This window comes from Fukomys damarensis, unplaced genomic scaffold (assembly GCF_012274545.1).
Source record: "Fukomys damarensis isolate Sample0158 unplaced genomic scaffold, DMR_v1.0_HiC HiC_scaffold_9, whole genome shotgun sequence".
Lineage (NCBI taxonomy): Eukaryota > Metazoa > Chordata > Mammalia > Rodentia > Bathyergidae > Fukomys > Fukomys damarensis.
In genome coordinates, this window is record NW_022900921.1 from 25,056,078 (window position 1) to 25,079,285 (window position 23,208).

General features: G+C 44.3%; 1 protein-coding gene across 1 annotated transcript in view; it reads right to left on the minus strand.

Annotated features, from left to right (window-relative positions):
• Positions 1-15,941: 15,941 nt before the first annotated feature.
• Positions 15,942-23,208, minus strand: part of Bod1 (biorientation of chromosomes in cell division 1) — a 7,838-nt gene continuing 571 nt past the window's right edge. Inside the window, exons 2-5 of the mRNA XM_010622308.1 lie at positions 23,079-23,203; positions 19,533-19,657; positions 17,553-17,749; positions 15,942-16,405 (exon numbers count right to left, since the gene is read on the minus strand). Coding sequence (XP_010620610.1) covers positions 17,554-17,749; positions 19,533-19,657; positions 23,079-23,203 — 446 coding nt within the window. The 3' untranslated portion in view covers positions 15,942-16,405; position 17,553. The remainder of the gene's footprint in view (positions 16,406-17,552; positions 17,750-19,532; positions 19,658-23,078; positions 23,204-23,208) is intronic.

The following is a 23,208-nucleotide window of genomic DNA, read 5'->3' on the forward strand; positions in this document are numbered from 1 at the left end:
CAGTGTCTGCCTTGCAAGCACAAGGTTCTGAGTTTGATCCCTGGTACCCCCAAAATAGTTTGTATGAATGGATTCCAGTTCATAAGCAGCCAAGGAGTGATGTATGTATCACTTTGGTCAGATTTGAGCTTAAACAAATCTATAATTTCAAAATTCCACATAACCACGACTTGTTCCAAAACCAGACCAGCTGCTATAGAGTCATAAATTATTATATCTCATCAACAATTGTTCTATGCCTATTTTGTTCCAGGAAATCTTGTAAGGTGTCACAAATACTAACTCATGGGTCTGCTCTCAGCCCTGACCTTGGGCACTGTTGTAACCCCATGTTATGTATGGGAACAGAGGGAGCACTCGTTCATGAACACCTGGCTGGCAGGGAATGGTCAGGATTACAACTTCAAGTTTCATGGCTCCGGGGTCCATGCTTTTAGAAGGTCAAGAAGCCTAATGATTAATCTGCCTACCCGGGTGTCCAGTCACTCTGGCCACACTGTGGGGACCGGCACTACTGTGCCAGGCCCAAGGAACACGGGCCCAGCAGAGGTGGAGGTATCTGGGTGCCTCCGTGGCTCCACCCTGTGGCCCGCACCCTGGCAGCAGAGCAGAGTGGATACTGGCACGCCAATCAGCCCCTCTTGGGATCAAAATGACCCTGCAGTGCTACTTAAGCTCTAGTCTGTGTTTCTCCCATTGAAAAACAGGAATGAATGGGGACACTGATTCCATCTGGCACTGGTGGTGAGGGTGAAATGCATGTTTGTGCAAAGCAGTGGGAAGAGCAGTGAAAGGATTTGACCCATCTCCTTCAGAGGAATCCCCCCGAATTCATTTCTACATCTACTTGTGGAGTCATTCAGTAAACATGTTTTATTGCCAGCTGTGTCCATAGGTTCCATATCCTTGGATTCAACCAAATATGGAGAGAAAATATTTTGAAAAAAGATCTCTGTACAGACTTATTTCTTCTCAGGATTCCCTAAACAGTTCAACAGAACTCCTTACACAGCATTTACATTTGTTATCATGAGTCATCTAGAGATGGTCAAGTGTACAGGAGGATGTGTAGGTGACACACAAATACTCTACAGGGAGCCTGAGCATCCTCAGATTGTGTTACCCGAGGGGATCCCATGGGGGACAACTGTGTTTGATGAAGGGTGTGGTTGTGTGCTTGGTTCTAGCAAAAGAGAGGGAGGGAAGGGGAGCTCCAGGGATGGCTCCGGGGCAGGTGGAGGTCATTTTCCAGTGGGACAGATATTAAAGCTGAGGTTGGGAGCCCTGTCTCCCACCAGCCCCTTCACACGGGGCTGACATTTCCTCCCTGGAGCATCTGTCCTGTGTGTGATGGCCCTGTCACACTGGGAGGTAGAGGTCCCAGTGTCAGTGCTGCCCTTGCGATGTTATAAGGCAAGGCAAGCCAGGAAGCACCAGAGGTGGGTGCTAGCTCTGGGAAGGTCGTGGCAGAGTTGCGAGGGCTAAGAGCCTGAGGCAGGGTGGCAGCAGACAGAATCCTGGGATGCAGTCTGCAGGCCCTCTGTCCTCAACACCTCACTGCTGTTGTGCTTGGCCAAGGGTGTTCTGTGCCCACCCTGTCCCTGCCCTCTGCTGTTGTCTCCACTAAACCAGGCGGCCACCCTCCAATGGACCTCCAGCGAGGCGGCAGCCTCCGGGGCCACCAGGGAGTGGGTGTTTACTTACACTGTCTCAGTTCTGTTTATAGCCGTGGCACTGATGAGATACACTCTGCAGCCGGACCTGGGTGGCTGGCCCACAAATATAGCAAGCAGGCCACATTCAGCTGGAAAGCTGGGGACACAAGCTGGTGAGATAGGAGGGAGGTCAGGCCCGAGCAGGGTTTGGGCTGAGTGTGAAATAGGCAGTCAGAGGACAGAGATCATGTTTTCCTGTGTGTCGGGCTTCTCATGCATTGTATTAGTGAGGAGGAGGAAACAGGCTGTGAGGTAATTGCTCCGGGCTGTTCACTTATCTTTTTGGGAAGTTCAGAGTTTTGAGCACTGATCTCTCTGATCTATCACTGATCTTCTATCTCCTCTTTGGCTATTTTGCTCTCCTGGATAAAATTAGTGCCAGTAGCTTCTGTTTAAGGATTCTCTATAATCCTCAAAGCAACCCATTTTACAGATGAGGAAACAGAGGTTCAGAGAAGACCAGACCAGTGACTTACCTATGGTAGGGAGTGACGGAGCTGGGACATCTCCCCCAGCTCCTCCAACTTGGAAGGAGCCTGGCCGGCAGACTAAGAAGCTCTCTTTCGATGGGAGCCTTCTGGCTTAGAAAAGCTGCAGGTGTTTCCCTCCTGCGAGGAGAGAGAGTGGTGCACCTTCCATCGGTACACAAGAGAAAGGTGGCCTCCCAGGCACACCTCTGCCCTGGGCTCGGCCAGCTCTAGCTCGGGGGTAACTGCCACGGTGGTGACGGAGGACTCTCGGCTGTGCACCCGACTGACACCTGACTGCCTCATCACTTTCTGCAGTGGCTGTGTGAGGCACCTACTGCTGCAGCCCCAGATGAGGAAATGGCGCTCAGAAAGTCAGAAGGCCTTGCCCAAGGTCACCTGGCTGCTGTGAGGTCCATTTGGGACATAAGCTCAGGTGGGTTTCACCTCAGGGCTCACACCAGCAGTCACTGTCATCATTCCCAGTGACCGCGGGTCCTTCCTGTCCCATGTGCAGGAAAACCTCCCCAGCAGGTGAGCCTGGCTTCAACCTCCTTTTCACCCAGGTCTTCTGTCTCTTCTCCCTGACACTCCCCGGGCATATCCGTACTCCACACTTTCATCTCCCTCTTCTCTTCCCCATGTATTTTTGATCCTGCTGTGGCTCCCAGAAGAATGCAGTCCTTGCCCTGAGCCACCTTGCTTCTGTGTCCTTGCTCCTGTGACCTCCTGCAGGGCACAGGCACTTACTTTGCTTCTGCTACCCTCAGGCTGGCTGGCAAAGTTGGCCAGATCCCTTCACAGGGCTGGGTGGTTTCTTCTGTAAAATGAGGGAACACTGGTGTTCTGCATTCAGGGGTATTACGATGGTCCAGTGAGTGGTCCACAGCTTCTAGTCCTGCCGCTGCTGCTGCAAGCAATGGCCGTATTTAGTGAGAGAGCACCTACCGTGTGCCCTGCTCATGCCTGTGTTCTGCAGGCACCTGCTCACTTCACACATGATGGAGAGAGGAGAGGTAAGTGATGCTGCTGTTTCCTCTCCTATCCCCATTCCCTATTCTGCTCTACTCTGTCCTATTCACTCCAATCCCATCCCATCCTGTTCTACCCTCTCCCACCCTTCCCTAGCGCGTTCCTCTCCTGTTCTCTCAGAGCCTGGCCCTGAGAGGAGGACAAGAGATACAGATTGAGGGGGTGACCCTGGCTCTAGAGAAGTAGCTGTGTCACCTCTCACAAGTGGGTGAACCACTTGTACAATCAGTGCCCTCAGGAGGGCACTTAAAACTGGTCCTCCAGTCAACCGATGGGCACCACATGCCTCCTCTCTCCAGGTCAGCCATACAGGTTTAGCGGAAGCCTGCTCCTGCCTACCCCATCCTCTCCACCCCACCCCTATACTTCCTTAAGAAAATCCCACTAAGGGCACCCTGCTTTCCACAGGAAATGAGCCTTGGTGGGTTGGGTTGCTCCCAAGACCCTGTTGGTCTGCAGCGCTACCAGACTCCACTGGTAGGCCCAGTATCCTCGGTCACAGCGTTTCTCTGACCATTTCATGAGGCTGGAAAGGGCCTCCTCTCCTGGGGAGTCCCACATGGCTCTCTCCCTGTGTAGGAGGTCAGTACATAGGACAAAGCCTCTCCTCCACTCTTGAAAGCCTTCTCTGTGTCTTATGTTGTCCCTCTGCTTGATGTCTGCCCTGCTTGCCTGATGCTCCCAGACTCAGTGTGGCTCCATCTGGGATCGAGAATCACGCGCCCCTCCCTTAGGATCCATATTTCTCATTTTCTTCTGCCCAGGTAGGTGAGGCCTTGCATCTCACCAGAGTGGTGAATTCCAAGACTGGGGCTTAAGCACAGGAAATAGGTAGAGCTGGCTTCTTAGAGCTGGCTGTGGTTCAAGGCCATGTCATCCTAGAATGGCACAGGCAAATATAGCACCCTGTGTGGTCCCTCCTGACTCTCTGGAGCTGTCAGAGTTTGGGGCCAAAGACTTGGTGGATAACAAAGGACCACTTTACTAGTGTCAACTGTGCAAACACTTTCCTTGGGGACTTGTGGGGAGGCAGGAGGCTGGGCCAAGGCAGGAGAGAAGTGGTCTTGGGTCTCCAGGTCAACTGGGACCCATTTTATAAATGCAAACCACAAGATGTTCCCAGCAGAGATTTAATGAGGAAAAGTGGAATGACATAGCACAATGCTCCTTTTATGGGAACTTCATCCAATAATGTTCCCTGTGTTTTCATGCCCCTAGATCCAAGCATTTTGGAGAGATTTGTGCTTAGAATGGAAACCAGTAAAATCCTTGCTTATTAACAACTTATGGAATATAAATATCATTCTGTTGGTTTCCACAGGTCATGAAAATGGCTACATGGACTTTGACCAAGCTTGGGAAGCGTATTTGAGATGTTCTGTAGTGGTGTGTGGGGAAGGAGTGCGGGGCAGGCATTAGAGATGGACAGACTTTTCCCAGAGATGGCACTGCCTCAAGCCCGGGTATGACAAGCAGGCAGGAGTAGGGTGGGGACTCTAAGATAGTGTGAAAAACAAAAAACCTCGGGACATTCAGGCTCTAAAGCCTGCTTCCTTTATGCTCTGTCACAATGCCCGAGAGGAGGTGGCTCTATTATTTCCTCTGGTAGCCAACCCTCAGGTCACTGAACCACCTGCTCCGTAGGGCAGGGGGCTGATTCTTGTGGTAACTCAAAGCTTCAGCTGTTTCATCTCTTCATTGTCACCTTCCCTGGGCCAGTGCCTTCTCAGGAAGCAGTTGTCAATTCATATCATGTGACCTTAAAGTAGGAATCAGGTCAAAGATTTGCAAATATCACACAGCGCTTTTTTTTTTTTTTGGTACCAGGGGTCGAACTTGGGACCTTACTCTTATGAGTCAGGCAGCAGCACCACTGAGCTAAATCCCTGGCCTAGTCACACATATCTTAATGGAGATGTTGTGAGGAATATTTTGTTAGGCAATTTTGTCACTGTAAACATCTTACAATTGTACACTTGTGTGCTGCGTGATGATGTTTCAGTCATCCATGGACAGCAGATGCCACAGGGCTCCCAGAAGACTGGACTGCCTGGTGATGTGGTAGATGTCTTAGTCTGTGTGAGAATATCCTAGGACCTTCACACGATGACAAAATCAGCCAACAGCACAGTTCTCAGAACATATGCTGCCACTGTATCTCACTTCTAGGCTATGTAGGATACATATACACATAGTACAGCTTATTGTTCTAAGGCTGTGATGAACAAAATAACATGAGTTTAAATCAAGTCCAAGAAAAAATGGGGTGTGGAGGCTGGTGCCGGAGTGATGTGGCATTCTGTTTTGACAGTGTACAATTAAAAAATATCTACAGGACACGGTATTATAACAGTAAAACATAGTGAATACATAAAAATATAGTAACTACATGGTCATTTATTATCAAGTATTAGGTACTGTGGATAATTGTATGTGCTCCACCGTTGTGTACCTGGCAGTGCGAGTAGGTGTGTTTATACCAGCAGCCCAATAGCACTCAATGCATTGCTGGTGAGGCTACAACATCACCAGGATAGGGATCTTCCAGCTCCACTGTCACCTTTTGGAAGCATCATTGTATGAGGTCTGAAATACACAGTGAATATTTAAATTACAAGGAAAAGCCCAAATTACACTAAAAGATATATTGCCATTAGCTCACCTCCAAACACTCCTCTACAGCTTCAAACGCGCTTAGCCCACCATTCTTGCCACTTTCTGAAGCCGTCCTGGAAGTGCTCCCTCGTCTTTAAGGGGGACGATTAGTAATTACAGTGGACGCTGATGCTGCATGTCATCCGACAGATGCCCAGGCTCATAAAAACGTGACACTGTCTCCTCATCCACCTTATTCCCTGGGCCTGACATGGTGCGGCTAGTGGCTCTTCCGCAGGGCCAAAATGACCAGGAAAAGTAAACGATTTGAACCAATCCAAGGCACTGAGGCAGCCACAACAGAGCACCTAGACATGGAAGAGGACTCCCCAAACTGCTTCAGGAAGTGGCAAGAAGGATGGGATACGTGTGTTCAAAGCAAGGGGAAGTACTTTGAGGATTAATTACAATATGTCCTTTATTGTAATAAATTTAAAAACAATTTTTAATATTTACCATATTTTTATCACATCCCTATATACAATCTGTCACTGACCAAAATGCCCTTATGTGGCACCTGATAGTTATTAGCTACTTAAAGGGGTTGAGCAAAGAAGGTATAGACCAGTGGGGAGACTTCTCTGTGGGTTTGGGAGATGATGCGAAACTGATGCGAGACTGGTTCTGTGCAGAGGGAACTGCTCCAGTGTAACTGTACTGAGGATGGTGGGAGACTCCTGGAAGAGTTACAGTTACAGAAAGGAAGGAACCAGAGTGAACCCCAAGAGGGCCCAGAAGCAGTGGCACGTCCAGCACTCAGAAATGATTTTTAAATACCAATTAAAGGAATCAGAGCTCCTTGGAGAGACAGCAAATTCTAAGGAAGGTATAAGGTGAGCCTGTAGCACCTGTTGTCCCAAAAAGTAAGGACAGGCTTAAAGAGAGATGGAGAAATATAAAACAATACCTAAACCAGCTAGAAGAACTGCTCACTGGCCAAATCTGAGCTAACATGAGCAACAAAGATGAAACAGTAGATCCCACTGGATAAATAGGAATCTGTGGAGCCATACTGATAGAAATGAGTGCAGGAGTAATGAAATTACGAACCACTTGGTCACCATGATGGTGATGCTTAACCCAACCAAGAACCCAGAGACATCAATGGACATGACTGTTTGATGGTGAGCACAGTAATAACAAGGTCTTAACATACTCCCCGCACAGTGCTACTTAGTTACATAACAACAAAAGAATTATCCTGGGAGACATTACCTGAATCCAGCAATGAATGCTAACTACAGGGACAAACTAAAATGACGCATGTGATCAGATGCAGTAAGAACACGGCACCACCTCTATGGGATACCTGCCAAGCTTCAGGATCTGAACTGAAACACAAGAGATTGTCAGACAAGCCCAGCTTGAGGGGTCTTCTACCAAAGATCTGGCCTGTAGTTGTCAAAAGTTCTCTAGGAACTAGATAAAAGAGGACAAAAGTGATGCGACAACCAGGTGCAACTTTTGCTTAAAAATTACCACTTTGCTAGAAAGGATATAATGGGACTTCTGGAAAAACTTAAATAAGACCTGAGGATTAGACGGTCGTAATGTATTAATGCTAATCTCCCAATGTTTTTCTTAAGGCTATGGCAGAGACCATCCTTATTAGTAGGAATTATATATTTATGTGCTTGGGGGTGCTGAAGAACTAGGTCATCAACTGCTGTAGTAGTTGAGTTATTTTTATGAATCCTGTAGCTTTTCTGTAAATCTGAAATGATTTCAAAGGAAAAAGAAAGGTTTTTTAAAAGTTATGAAAATCTACTAAGAGTCAGTTATCTTAGTTTAGGGATGTGGTTAAAAGCCAGGCTTTGCAAAAATGTGATCTACATGCACAACCTTAAAAATGCAGGACATCTGACACATGCCCCAACCTGGGTGACCTCTGAGGACATTCTGGAAGCCAGTCATGAAAGGAGAAATAGTATATGGTTCTACTTATATGAAGTACCTAGAGTAGTCAACCTCATAGGCAGATAGTAGGATGGTAGTTGCCAGAGGTAGGAGGAGAACAAAATGAAGAGTTAGTATTTAACAAGGCAAGACAAACAGTTCAGGAGATGGACAGTGGTGATGTTTATACAACAACAGGATTGCCCTTAACACTACCAAACTATACACTGAAAGATGGTAATATTTATGTTATGTGCATTTTACCACAATTTCTTTAAAAATCAGGGGGAGGAAAGCTAGGCTTTGGAGTAAACCATGGCCTGGGCTCTGAGATGTAATTGTCACTGCATGATCTTAGGGCTTGTTTCCTTCTGTCAGAGGGCACAGTGCTATTGGCTTCACAGTGCAGAGATCTTGAGGGAAAGTTATTAGGTGTGGTGGCTGCACTGGACAGCAATGCAAGCACTCTCTATAGGTTTACTCCTGTTCTTATCATTAACTTTATTTCTTTTTTTTTTTTTAAATCTAGAGGGCCAGGGGGCTCTTGTCTCCCTTTGACCTAGAGCCCCATATAATCGGTGCACCTCAGTTTTATTCATTCAGACACAGCACAAGAAAGGAGAGTTCCGCAGGATTCATCTTTCTCCCACCCTCATGGTACTTCTCCAGAGAAACACCTTAACCTCAGACGGTTTTACTGTTCCCTGCATCGTGTCAGCGTGTCCTCTTTCTTCTCAGTGCTCACTGAGGAGCTCATTTACTCTGCTTCAATGCAAGCTCGCTATCATCTTCCATGCCCTTTCCCACTCCTAGGAACTGCAGGCTTCATAGCTTGTTGTCTTCTCTTTGGAACTCTCTCTGGGAGCGCTCAAGGGAGAGGGAGCGTATCTCAGCTAAACGCAGGTATAAACTCTTACATACTTGTCTATGCATAGATTTTCTCTGGAGAGAAAGATATGAAACCAGTATCAGTGATTGCTTGTGGGGAATGGATGTGAGAAACTGAAAGGATATTGTGCTCTTTGAATATATTCCTACATATAAACATTATTTAAATAATTTGATTAATCAAATTATCAAAGACCTTCCACTTCTTCCTTTCTCTCACTCCAGTCCCCTGCTACCTTGCATTGTTCGCCAGATATCCATCTAAACTGCTCTTGCCTTTGTTGAGAAACTCAACCCATTCCTTATCTTCCTGCCTGTTTTGTGCCTTTTTGACATATGACACATCATTGCCCTTGGCCTCAGGGAAACCAGTAAAATGTATCCATAAGGAAAGGCCCATGTCTGTATTGACCACTTCTATAGCCCTATGGAAAAGACTCACAAGGGCTGTGTACATATAATCAGAATGAACATATCATGAAACAAAAAAGCAAACTCAAAATAAAACCTAATGGCCAGCATTAAAGCAAAAGTAAGCACTGTAAAAACTCTGACAATTTCTCAAGAGATATCTTGATCTCTACATAGCCAGAAATAAAAGCAGAGGTCATTGTTTTCAAATGAAGCAGGCCTAGGTGTGATATTTTACTATCCTGCAAAACCACTGAAGAAACTAAGAAAACTTCATTGTTTTCAATGACAAGCAGCATTATTTTTCAAAAATCGCATGTGAACCTGTAATTATTTTAAAAAAGTGTAATATAAATGAAACAGTACAAACCTGATCTGTTGGCTGAAGAAATCGACCAATTGGAGAATCATTAAGGCCCAAATTAATCAATGAAATTAGGTGGCTGGTAAGTTGCAAGTTGCAAAGATGCAAATGTGCCAACCCAAGGAAAGACCTATTACTGTGCATACGATGCGGCACAACACAGGGCAAATCATATGCCTAAGAGACTTGTGGCTCTAAGAGGTTGGCAAGCAATGTTAATAATATGTTGCAGTTGTATTTGGCAAGTTCTTCAAAGAAAAGCATGAGCTCAGAAATTTCTAAGTTTTCCAGTTTGTGAGCAGAAATTAAAGAGAGAGAGAGAGAGAGAGAGGGAGGGAGGGAGGGAGGGAGGGGGGAGGGAGAGAGAGAGACAAAGTCCATATACTCAGAGATTTGTGAGTAAACTGATTTTGGGCTTGAAACAGCAAGATACAAATGAAAATACTTGTGACCAAGGCCTCCATGCAATGATCAGATTAAGGACATGAGGTTCCAAAGCTTTACAGCTGAACCCAGTGGCTCAGGGACTGTGTGAGGCTTTCTGTATTTTTTGCACAAAATCCTTGAGTTAAGTCAATCTTCAAGGTTTAAGTCAAGGTCTGGGAGTACAGAAGTAAAAGAAATAATGCAAAAGATTTGAAAACTGAAGTCACAAAAAAGAACTGTATGTGTGGTTTCTGGCCCATGTTGCTGATTTTAATTAATCAGGTAAAACTTCTACTACAGTTTTAAGAGTCATTCTGACTAAAGCAAAACAAAAGACAACATATATACCTAGGTTCCAAAAGTCTTTGTTTAAAATTTAAAATGATCCTTGGGTCTCTCATGCATTGAGAAAACTATGAACCTCCACACAGCAATGTTCCCTTACATCACCGAGAATGGCTAGGTTCATGGAGAAAGAGACTGGAAATTGAAGAACCTATAAAGCATGAAATGAAAGTCCACAGAGAACAAATGGGTCAGGAAGTGAGGCCTTAAGAGCAGGATTGGTCCTAACTAAATAAGGAGCACCTGCCCTAACATGGGCACTGTGGCTTCAGGCTCTCCAGGGTGATTTCGGAATTGCTGCAAGCCAGGAACTACAATTTCCCATTCTTGCCTTTTCCTGTTTTGTATTACGCCGACAAATCATCTTCTTAGCTCTACGGTCTAATGGGGGAGAAGTTGCCTTAAACCCTAATGTACAGACCTCCTGAGCTTCAAATTGAGTGTGGGATTAGGTGGTATTTTTGGCCAATGGGTCATGAGTGTAAGTGACACAATTGCTGGAAGGCCAGATAATATAATCCCTCGTGTGGGTCCTGCCAATGTTCTCTTGGCCTGGTGTGTTCTTGCAGAAGAGGTTGGGAGTTAAGAGGACTGGGGTAAAGAACTAAGGCAGCCAGTGTGCTAAATGCTGCATGAAGTGCTCCAGGATCATAGCCATTTTGTAACAAGCATGAAACTTTTTGGGCTAGGCCACTGAGATTTTGCTATATATTTTATCATTAATGCAGAACAAACCTAAAAGTATTGTGACAAATGCTGTCCTAGAGCACATAACAATAGAACCAGGATTCAAATTCTGGGACTTTATTCCAGCATGTTCCATGAGCTGGCAGGACTGCTAGGAGATTGCTACTAAGGTCATCTCCAGGCCATGTGGACTGTGACAAAACCAGCTCCCTTACAGAATCACCCCCAGAGACTGGAATGCTGCCACAAGAATGCAGCATAAACTGCTTTGTTCAGCTCCACTGATTATTGTTAGCTTCTCCCATCCCCAACTAATCACTCTCATTGACAAAATTTTAAGAGACACATATTGACCAGGCTACACTGCCAAATTCTCTACTGGCTTCAGCCCTGGAAGAGACTATCACCTGGGGAAGACTAGAGAGACTTCTATGAATACATCTGTTGGCTGGATAGCCTGCATCCTATATGCACTCTGAACCCACCCCTACATCCTGCCACTTTCACTCATCCTTCCATAGGTTTAACCGGGACACACAAAGGGGGAGATTAGAGAGAATTTCAGTTGCATTTCAATCTCAAAGATTCTAGACTCAAACTCATGGAGCTGAAAACCTAGTCTTAAAAAGTACAGAAATCAAAGTCTAGAAAATCTGGCCTATAGCTAGAGATGTTTTTAAATAATCTTCAGAGGAATACAACGATACTCTAGGGCAAGTATTCCCAACTCAGATGTCCACAGGAGCCAGCAGGATGTTGGGAGTTAGTGAAGTCAGCCAGTGGCATCTGGATGACTCACATGTCGGTAAGAGTGGCAAGTTTCTCCTTAGTTCTAGCTGATTGTTTTCTGGTGGAAACACAAGGCAAGAATGGCCTGACCTTGACATTTTTCTTTAGAATCCTGGGCTACAGATCTATATGGAAATCTTTTAAAACAAAATTTTAAAAAATATCTTAAAAAATCTCCATTTTAAAACATTGTTAACTGAAAATAAAACAGACAATTCCATGGCTAATGGAACATGAATACAGGGCACAGCAGACCAGTCTTGCTGCTTTGTAAACTGGCCTGTGATACACATTTGACTCAGGGGAGCAGGGGCTGGCTAGAACTAAGGATGTACGCTGAGATACGGTAGGAGGCCATGCTGAGTAAATGTTGGCCTAGATTTAGAATGAAGGGTGGGCCCCAGAGGACTCACAAATCTGCTCAGAAAAAATAGGGAGGCAGAGTGGCAAAGTACAGGCCTGTGTTAAAATCCTTGCTTCTCAACACAGTAGTTATGAGTAGGTTGCTTTGCCTGTCTTGATTTCTTCATAAACAAAAGTGAGACTAAATCCTGACAGGGTCATGAAAATTAAATGAACTTATATATAAGGAAATGCCTGGACTTGGTTAAAATAGCTTTTTAAAAAGGTTTCCGAAGATGAAAATGATGTAGTGTGCATGAAAATCACCTGGAGGGCTTGCTGGGCCCCAGCCCAAGCACAGGTCTTTACAAGGTTCCTGGGTAAGGAAGATACTTGAGATCACTGCTTCAGGAAGGCTGGCCAAAGGCAGTTTGGAGCCTGGCGTCAGGAAGACTGATGAGCTCTCAGGTGGTGTGACCAGTCTGAAGGGAGCAGTGTTTCCTACCATGTGGCCTTGGAGCCCAGCCCAACCCTGGTGACAAGACCATAAAAGTTGACCTCCTGGCTCCTCCTTAGATGAGGACACGGCACAATATTAGTGCCAATGAAAGCTTAACTATGCCAGTCTCCTGTCTGCTTCTCCCCCCTGTCCTCAGGAGCCTTAGGTCAGCTGAGGGAGGCAGGCCTGGCCCCCTGCTGGTGCTCACCTAAACACAATTTTCAAACCCAAACCTTAGCAACAGCCTCGGACCTATGTCAGTCCTCCGCTCTTTTGGGTCCCCACCTGTTTCTCCTAGATCTTTAACAGCTAATGGAAGCCTTCTGCAGAGTTCCAGGCAATATTCTGAGCCACTTTAGCAAACTCACCTTCAGAAAACTGTATCTTTTGAGACCTTAGGAAGTTTAAACTACATGCAGGCATATTTTTAAGTAGTCTCAAGATGATGTTGATGCTGTTTGTTTGGGGTTTGTATGGAGCCATCATGGTAATTGGTATGCTTGTCTAGATGTCCCCCAAAGCCTCATGATGTCCTCGGTGGGCTTTTTCAGAGGTGGCTGCATCTGGAATGTGTGATGCTGGGATTAAGGGTGATTACTGAATTAGTCCAGATTGGTCTGGCACCCACCCTAATCTGGGTAGCTTAGACAGAATATAAAAACAGCCAGAAAGAAGTTGCTATTATTGATCGTCCCTTGTTTGCTTTTGCTGTCTTCTGCCCACCATGAACTATTTCTCCTCTGTGATGCCCCTCTGCCATGCCACCCTGCTTTGGAGCCAGCCGATTATGGATTGAAATCTCTAAAAATTGTGAGTAGAAATAAACCTTTCCTCCCATAACTTTTGTTGTAGGGCATTTTGTCTCAGCAATGAGAGAAAAGTAACCAAGATAGTAAAAGGATGTTTTATTCAGTTCATATAGTACTAGTGATATGGAATGCATGGGAACCCCCACCTTGACTCCAGTAAACAGACGCGAGAGCAAAATGACAAAAACAAGGCTAAAATAATCCCCGAAGCTATAGATTCTCACTAAAAATCCAGAATTCAAACTGGTCCTAGGTTGAAATGGTGGATTGGCAGTGCTGGTGAAGCGTTAACCTGAAAACTAGAAACAGGCCAGGAACAATGGTCTCCAGTAGCAACTGCAGAAGATGGTCCAGGCAGAAGATCTTGGCTTTCAAAATGGGACAGTGCACCCCCACAACCAAATACCATCTTTAATGAGGATGGTTTCCATGACAGCTCTAATGCTTGGGTGGCTTTCCAGGGTGGTAACACCTGTTCTTGTCTTAGAGTGCCAGCTCTTGTACTTCACTGGGCTGCACAGGGTAATAGGGTTTCTAGCCACAGCGAGAGAAGCCTAAGTAGTTTGAGGTCAGTGACAATTCATTTCTTGCTTAGGAATGAACAATTAGGGTATTTAAGGAATAAGTCTTTTTCGTGGTCTAAACTCCCTTAGGGAGGGACTTTAATCTCAGAATATAAACACTTTTTCTAGGTTCAGCACAACTAATACCCAAAGCATAAGGCCTCAGTCGAGGGTGCAAATACATTTGCCTGGCAACCAGCTAGTTGAGAAGCTAAAGACTGGCTTTCTTGTTTTGTTTTTGGTACTAGGGATTAAACTCAGGACCTTGTGCTTGCAAGGCAGACAGCGGAACCACTGAGCTAAATCCCCAACCGAGACTGGCTTTCTTGTCTGAAGCCCTTCTTGTGCTTTTGGTAGTGGCTAGTCCTCTTGCTCCTGACAATATGAGTATGTACGGCCAGGGGAATATAAGCATTTTCCCCCTTTGATTTGACTCAGCTGAGAGTCAAAAACCTAGTTTTTTGTCAAAAGCAGTGATGTGTCAGTTAACCTTCCTAGTCTGATAATGTTCTGCCTCATTTTTTTTAAATAAAATCTTTAGCCTAGATGACTTTTAGCGGATATAATATGTTGAATAATGTAACTGGTATCTTGCCATATTTAAGTGTATGAAAATTAGGGTGCTTCTTATCAGCTGGTCCAGGCTTCTTTAGCAACAGAAAAAAAGCAGAGAACTGAGATAAGCCAAAAACTGCCTGTTCAAAAATATACAAAATGTAGTCAGTTGAGCACTTGTGGGCAGAAAAGACATTTTCTCTGAGCTTGCAGATTCTGCCCTCATTCTGGTTGAATAAGAACAATGCTGGGAGGGTCACTCATCTCTGTGAAGAGATCTCCCTTGGAGAGATACCTCCCAGGAAGGAGGGTCCTAGTAAAGGTCTATGGTCTTGGAGCAAAGATACTCCCGTCAGTCTGAGAAGTTTCTTTGCAAAACACAGGACTGGTAGATCCAGCAGTATTTACTAGTAGCAGCGTGAGGAGGACTGAAGTCTCCTTTCTTGAGCTGCGAACTCTAGTTGTTGAATCCTGTAACTAAAAAGGCCAACCACCTGCTTCAGCTGGAAACAAAACTGTGCCCACTAAGAGGTGGGAAACTGACCACTCATCAGATGTAACTGCCACCTGCCCTGAACTGTGGCCAGTTTCAAATGATATCACATGCTACAAAAAGATCTTGCTACATTCTTGGCAAATCATAATTTAGGGGTATTTAAGGTTAAGGAGCAAATAGAACATTCATTTTAACATGGAACCAGATGAAATGGTTAAAAATGATCAGATTAGGGATGGGGTGTAGCTTATTAACTCATGGTAGAGCATGTACTCATTAGCACGTACAAGGCTCTAGTACCTAGCACGTTCAATTCCCAGTACTGTCAACAAAAAATCAGATTAGCAATATCCAGTAACAGCCTCAACTAATTCTTGGTCTGAAGTAACCTCTAACACCACCGAAGGCTTGTTGTACAGTGTGTTCCAAGGCCCAGTGGCACAGCATAACCCCCATCCATTTGCCAGAAACACAGATGTGCAGGTCCCCGACAGGATGTACTGCCCTCAAGTGACCAGCATCAGTAATGGTTCAGGAAGGGAAGACACCATCTGCCCCCGACTAGCTACATCTACGAGCTTCAGACAAAGTAATCACAGCCCAGATCCTTTGCTGACAGTCATGTTATGCCAAAAAATGGGCAGAGGAAAAGGGTACCCCTTCACAGACATAGGATCTAACATTTAGTTGACGCTGCAAAGTAGGAGTATCAAATGATTTTATTATAAAACACTATTTATTGATCATTCACTTTTCTAAAAAATGCAAGTGTGAGAACAGAAGACTTCTAAGACTCACTAGCCCCTGCAGGACAGAAAGATGCCCTAGACAAAGAGCCTGTTAGTGGTTTTCTTTATACCTAATGTCTGGCTTCCTCATCACTCCATGGCTGTATGTTTTGTCACCTCTGACAAGGGAAAGGAAACTAGCTAGAATTCATGTACAAGAAGGTCACAACTTTAAGGCTATCAATGTTATCAGTTTGTACATTCTAGTTTGTAACTCTGAGACACAGTATCAAGTAAGCAATGTCAAGTATCTACTCCCAGCTAAGAGTACTGTCCTTATGCTTTGAAGTTACCTTTGGGACTAACTACGTTCTTTCATTATAGTTTCTGTTTATCTGAGAGTACAAACTCTAAAACCCATGTGCAGTTCTCCATGTTCAAGTATAAAAGTTCATCTCAGGACCCCATTAGGTTGCTGTAGTGTTTATAATTCTGTAGTGTCTACCAAGTATAACAATGTTGGACAGGCCGGTCAGGTGGCGGCACAAAGCAGGGCACAGTAACAACTTTCTCACTGCCAGACTTGCTCCTTGTTCAAGCTGGACACTGCACCATGGTCAAAGCAGAGATCTTGAAATCAGTGGTAATCCTGGCCAACTGAAGTGGTACTCTTAGGTAGCAGGAATCCATTTCTTCACCATTAATTAAATGGAACTTTCAAAAGGTATCAGGTCTGTTCTAAAAAGAAAAGATAATCATATCAAAATGCAGCTTTTTAAGATGATACTCAATTTTACGTTCCTAAAGGAGTTTATAGGTCAACTAGAAAGATGTAAAAATGACTGTTTCACATTCCATTGTGGACTCAAGGACCTTCTCCCAAGAGAAAGACAATCCCACACTTAAATAAGTGCCCTGCTGCTCTTGTGTTCTTCACTGACATTCCAAAGACCCCAGTCATTTCACCTCACTTATCTGCTTTATTAGAAATAACAGACATCTCAGGGCTGGGGATTTAGCTCAGTGGTTCCAGCGCCTGCCTTGCAAGCACAAGGACCTGAGTTTGATCCCTGGTGCCAAAAAAAGAAATAACAGACATCTCAAAGAATCTTTTTTTTTTTTTTTGGAGCAGGGATTGAACTCAGGTCCTTGTGCTTCCGAGGCAGGCGGCAGAACCACTGAGCTAAATCCCCAGCACTACCTTTTTTTTCAAAGAATCTTAAGAGAACACCATGAACAGAACGTGAGGGGCTAGGACATACTACAAGGGTTGTCACAGTGGTCAAGTAAAAAGCCCAATATATACTGTCTTCCAAAGCCTGAAAAAAGCATTCATTTGTGCATCTACTGCTGAGTTTTAAAATGAAATTTAATTCCTAATTTAATAAAAAAAGAACAGATTCTCATGGTGACAGAATGATAAATTAGAAACCTTACTAAATACATGGAAGTATCAGAGCTCAAAGCAAACTGTGAATTCCACTTAGTATACCACTTTAAAATGCACTGCTTGATTTTATATTAAAATTGCAAACTCAAGTTAACTCATGTCCAGTGGAGAGTCATTTAAGCAATTTTAGAAAAATTGCTTTCATGTGAATTTCCCTGGCACACACCAATCATCCCAGCTGGATCCTAACGAAGTGTCTATGCAGAGTAAATGCTTAGCTCCGGTAGCAGAGTATCTTACTCAGTGATGTAGGAAAATACTACCAATTAGTTCTCAGTGAAATGCGACTCCTAAAAGGAGGTGAAGCCCATCTGTAGTAAACACTTTTCTGAACAGATATGAAATATTATCCAAAATTACAGCTTATCTCTCGTCTACCCATTTTATATATCTGTAAGAGACAAATGCTCCCAGACAAAAGATGGAACACCAGACCTTAGGAAGCATCTTGGGACAGAGCTGGAGGGTCCTGGCTTTCAGGCTCTGGAGGGGGCGCCGGCACAGCTTCTTTTTTCTTGGCTGCCAGGAACTCATGAATTGCTCGTTCTATCTGTGGCCTGAAGATGTGGTTTAGTTTTGGATCCACAACCTGAGATATAATCCTGTCCACTCCTGCTTCCAACATCCCTGACCTTGTGGAGACAAGACAGATCACTGTTATTTAGTTCCTTCGAGAGTCATCTCTAGCCCCAAGAAGCCCCAAGTGTCATGTGAGAGTCAAGCGAAAATCCACCTGGTACCTTTCTGGGGAGTTTTTTTAAAGGGCTATCTACTTACCCCATGGAGCTCAGGTCACTGTAATTTCTCTTTTGAGGGGAAATTCACAAACAGGAGCGTCCTATTATTCCTAACTCAGTCTCATCCACTACTACCTCAACTTTGTACAAATGAACCAAATAAAAATGGGCAAACTGCCCCAAAGACAAAGAACAAGTGACAACGTTAAGAGGAAGGAACATGATGACAACCGCAGCTGAAAACCTTAATTGTACTGTCAAAGCTGGCCATCCTGGATTTGACTCTACTCCCTTCAACACTTGTTCTCTTACTATAAAGCAGAAACAACCTCTGGCAGCAGTTTTGTCACTATCCTCAAATCACATACAGCAGAGATCAGTCAGGGGGAAGCATTTTCATCACCAGAAATTCAACATGGCTTCCAGCAAAGGCCACTACTTACAACATATAGTCGGCAAGTTGGAAGCAATGGTTCTAAGCTTCTATGGGTTAGAATAATGCTTTCTCAAGTAGAGCAAAGTGCAGTCAAAATCTATCAATGTTTGTACTGAAACACTTGGGGCATGAAATACATTCTTGAGAGCGGGGCCTCATTACCTCATCACCTTTAGCTGGTTCTCAACACTGCCACACCGAGGCCAAGCTTCCAGCACAACTATATCCAAACCACAGCACCACTTTATCACATGAGCTGTTTCAGGTTGGCACCACCATAATTACCTGCACCACTACAGGGATCCTTTGTGCTACTACATTCCTATCACTCCCTCCCTCCACCATTCCTATCCCCGGCAATCACAAACTTGCTCTCCATCTTTGTTAGTTCATGAATGTTGTAAAGGGACTCATGCACCACGTATCTTTTTAATATTGGCCTTTTGTCACTCACCATAATTTTCTGACATTTCCATTTTGGAAAACCCAAGTTTCACAAGCTTTCAGATATTCAGGAGTGTTTAAAAAAAATCTGAGCACATTGAAAAAAAGCTGATCTCAAGATATGATTCCATACCAGTGCCCAGTAATACTGAAGTCACCTGGATGAGCTCTCTGTAGCACCTTTCTTGGCAAAGATTTGGTCTGTTACTGTGAAGGAAAATGTTTTAAAAGACCATGTTGGGGCCAGGGATTTAGCTTAGTGGTTCTGCCGCCTACCTCTTAAGCACAAGGACCTGAGTTTGATCCCCTGTACCAGAAAAAAAAAAAAAAAAAAAAAAAAAGAAAGAAAGAAAAAAGAGCATGTCTTCCCGAAAGCTGCCCTTACACTTTAAAGGTGGCCAGGATGGACTCTCAGAATTTATAGAACTCACATTCACTTGTGAGAATAAACATTAATCTCCTCTTGTCTAAGATCCAAACACCATTATCCTGGTATAAAGCTCACACACTCAGACTGCGCCATAAACTTTAAAGAATAGAGAATAAGTCTCACAATTTTAAAGATACTCCAATGCACCCAGTAGATATGCACATGTAGCAGGCAGGCCTCCAATGAATGGAAAAACCAGCAAGAATTTTGTGGAGTGCTTTTTTTCACCTTGATTATAATACAGGAGGAGAGTACCACACTTGATATAAAGTATCATCTTCTTGACTAAATAGTGGCTCAGATCAGCCTTCCTGGGCACTGTCCCTGTGATCACTGCTTTTTCAGAAGCTCTAATCCTGCTTACTTACTGAACCACACTCTGTCTCAGACCATTTCGCAACTGGTTCTTGTTCATTGTAGGATTCCATTCCTGCTTGTCCAGATGTGTTGACACAAAATTATCCACTTTCTGCCTCAGGTTTTGGTAAGCTGGCTAAAATATTAAAGAGAGATAATGTCAGCTGTTACATGCAGTGCAGTGTTTGGACTTAGCCATTCACATAAATACATATTTTCGTATCTAAATGCTCTTCCGTGTGACTGTGGTGCTCACCATGAGTCACTGGTGTCACAAGTACCCACCTTACTGTCGGTGGCACAATGCTGGATGTTTTACTTGTATGAGTCCTATTTACTTTTCCAGTAACTGTTTGGGAAAGGTCCTATCAGCATTCTCCTGTCCTCATTTTAGGCACTACACTTTCAGGCTTAGAAAGGGAAACAACTTACTCATGTGGCTGAAATGTGGCGAAGCCAAGGTTAGATCCAGGCTGTTTCTGAATGACAGGAACTGGGTTCTAGGCCTGGCTTCACTACTCACTATCTGACTACTTTCAACGAGTCACCCAACCACCACATTTCCACTGTGAAGCAGAAATGCTCCTGCCCCACTTACCTCATGGGGGTGCTCTCAGCAATAAACTCAGCAAAATTCCCTGCATAAAATGAAGGACCACCCAAACCTCAGTGTGATTCAAGAATACAGACTAATGTCAAAGTTCATGGAACCTTATCAAAGGCTATGGGGAAATAACATGTTAGTTTATAAAAGAGCTCACGAGGCACTTACTGGTCTTAAATGTTCTAGACCCAACTACAATCAGGAGAGCAAAGCTAGAAAGTTACTCAATAAACTGAAGAAATCCATGTCTGAGCCTCCAAGAGTGTGTGCTGCCTCATCCCTCCTATTTTAGGCATAGAACACTTCCTCACTCCACTCAAGCAGAGTGTAGCAATGAGAAGCTCAGGCCAGTGGAATGTTGGAGGTCACAGGGGCTTTAAATGTGATTATGCTTCTTATTTGGCTCCTGTGTTCTGGTGAGCCCATAAGAGGGCATGTCACAGGCACCAGACTGCTTCTATGGCTTGGGGCCTAGGGTGGACACATGTGCAACAAGCCTAACCACAGCCACAGCCTTGGCCCTGCAGCACAGCATCAAGCCTATCTAGATCAGCTGAATTTGGTTGACTAGCATCCCTTATAGCATGAGAACAGATGCTTGTTATAAACCAAGACCTGGCTTGTTAAACAGCATAATGGTGGCCAAGTTTGATAGCAATTAAGGAAATGAAACTGAGAAGAGGAATCTGGGGGCCTCAAGTGATTCTACCAAAAGGCCAAGAGAGCAAAGACATAGGGACTCTTCACTAAACCTGGAAAGTGGAAGGCAGGAGATGAGGAAGGTGGAGTAAAATTCACAAATTCCCAGGTACTACCTGCCTAGCAGCTCTTTTTCTTGGTAACCATCTTCTCTTCACAAGGGTAGTAGGTGCTATGTCCTGCTCAGACAATGCAAATGCAGACATTCTCTAGGATTTCCTGAAGTAGAGAGAAGTCTCCCTCTAGAGGAAGAAGCTGCAGTATGTAATCAAGGGGTACTAGTAATGAGTGATGTCACTCCTAGGGACAGTAAAATAAAGAACAAAGAAGAAAGTGCCAGTGCAGAATCCCTGGTTCCAAATGCATTGCTTTCCTTTTGGCATAGTTCATTTCATTCCTCCTTGCTCAAAAGAATTAGATTTGTCACTTGTAACCATGAACCCTGATACTATATCTATCCTCTCTTAAAATAACTCACTTGGTTTGACAGAATAAAAACTTGACAAAGGACAGGGACTGTCCCCCCAAACCTTAACAAACCCTAATATAGAATAATGCCTTCCACTCAAGAGTTCAATAAATTAATGTGGCTATTAACATTTTACTGTCTACTACCTAACTCTCCTATTCACCTATCAGCTTGTTCTACTCATTCTGGATGCACTGCAAAGGAAATTACTGACATCAGTTTGCTTTCTTCTAAACACTCCACCAGTCTGTGGTGGGCTCCAAGAATCTGACTTTCTATTAAGTTCTGAGGTGACACTGATGTTGCTAATCAAAGACGACACTTTGTAAAGCACTGGACTAAAGCAGCAGGAATGAAAACACCCTGGTGGCTATCAGAAAGAACAACTAAGGAGGTTCAAGTGGAAAAGGCCTCCATGGCTCCTATACCCTTTTCAATACTTCTTGTTTCTTTTTAAAAGTCACATGTATACCTTTATTACATGAGTGGAGAACTTCTCATGGGAAGTTGAGAACATCCAGTACTGGGAAAGGTGGAAAGCACTGTCAAGGCCTTTTTATATAAAGAAAATTATAACTTTGTTTTAAAGAGAGAACTTCTACTTGGGTTTTTCATCTTGGAGGAATATAATAGCATATACCACTTACTACATATAAACTAGTTGGTTTACATGTCAGTTTTTCTCTCCTAGAAGCTGTAGGGATGGGCTTCCAGCACATTACAGGTCAATAAACATTTAGTGAATAAACAGAGTAAGTCTTTCCTTACCTGTACAGTCTAATTTTAAGCTCACAATCTTGCTATCAGGCAGGCAAAAGCTTTTCACTGCAGGGTCAGAGAAGAAAAATTACTACCCTGGAGGAGCCCAGTCAGTAACAGAGCCTTGGAAACCTACAATGTTAGTCTTTCTGGAGGAATTTTGAAAAGGGAGAAAGTGGATGTTCCAGCAAATACTACTATATATGTCTGACCCTAAACACACATAAATTTTATTAAATCTAAATAACCCTGCCAAGTAAGTGAAACAACATTTTACTTGGGATGTGTGTGGGGGGGTGGCCTATAGCATTAGGATAAAAAAAAAAGCACCAACTCTCTTTTAATTAGTCATGGGATACAAAATAAGGGTGCTAGTTCTACAACTTAACCTCATACTAGCTGCAAATCACTAGGCTAGAAAAAAAAGACAAGTAACTATTACATAAAATGCTGATGATTGGATGGAAACCATTCTGTCTAACTTCCAGTGAACAAAGAATGAGTGAAAATTCTAAAGCATGCCTGTGTGCCTACCTGGCTTTCTCCCTTGTTTTGTTTTTTTGAGACAGGGTCTCCCTGTGTGGTTCAGGCTGGCCCCAAACTCTCAGTGATCCTCCTGCTTTGGCCTCCCTACTCCTGAGATTACAGGTTGTGACCCATCATGACCCGCTTTCCTCCACTGTTCTTAACATACAGCTGGATTTGGGGGTTAGAGGCTTAGAGGAGTTCCACTTGGGGAAAGAGAGGGTGTAGGCTTTAAAATCCGTATTAAATCCTCAAGTGTTCAGAAGCGACTGGGTTAAAACCACAGCTAACAATCGAAGGGCAGAGAGAACCCACATGCACATCCCTCAGAAACCTCTTGGTACTGTACTGCCCCAGGCGGCTTCACATGTTACTGCTAGTACTTTCACACCCTTACACTATCTTTTGTTTTACTCTCAGCTATGAAAAAATCAAAGCAGCCACCTGGACGGCTTCACGAAGCCCAGCCTGGGTCCCCTCCGCCCGGGCGGCCCCAGTTACCTTGGTGTCCACGTCTGCCAGGCAGTCCCGGCGGAAGCTGTCAAACAGGCCCCGGCTCTTGAGCTGCTCCACGATGAGAGCAATGAGCTGAGGGTCGCCGGGAGGAAGTGAGGCCGGATTAATAGGGCCG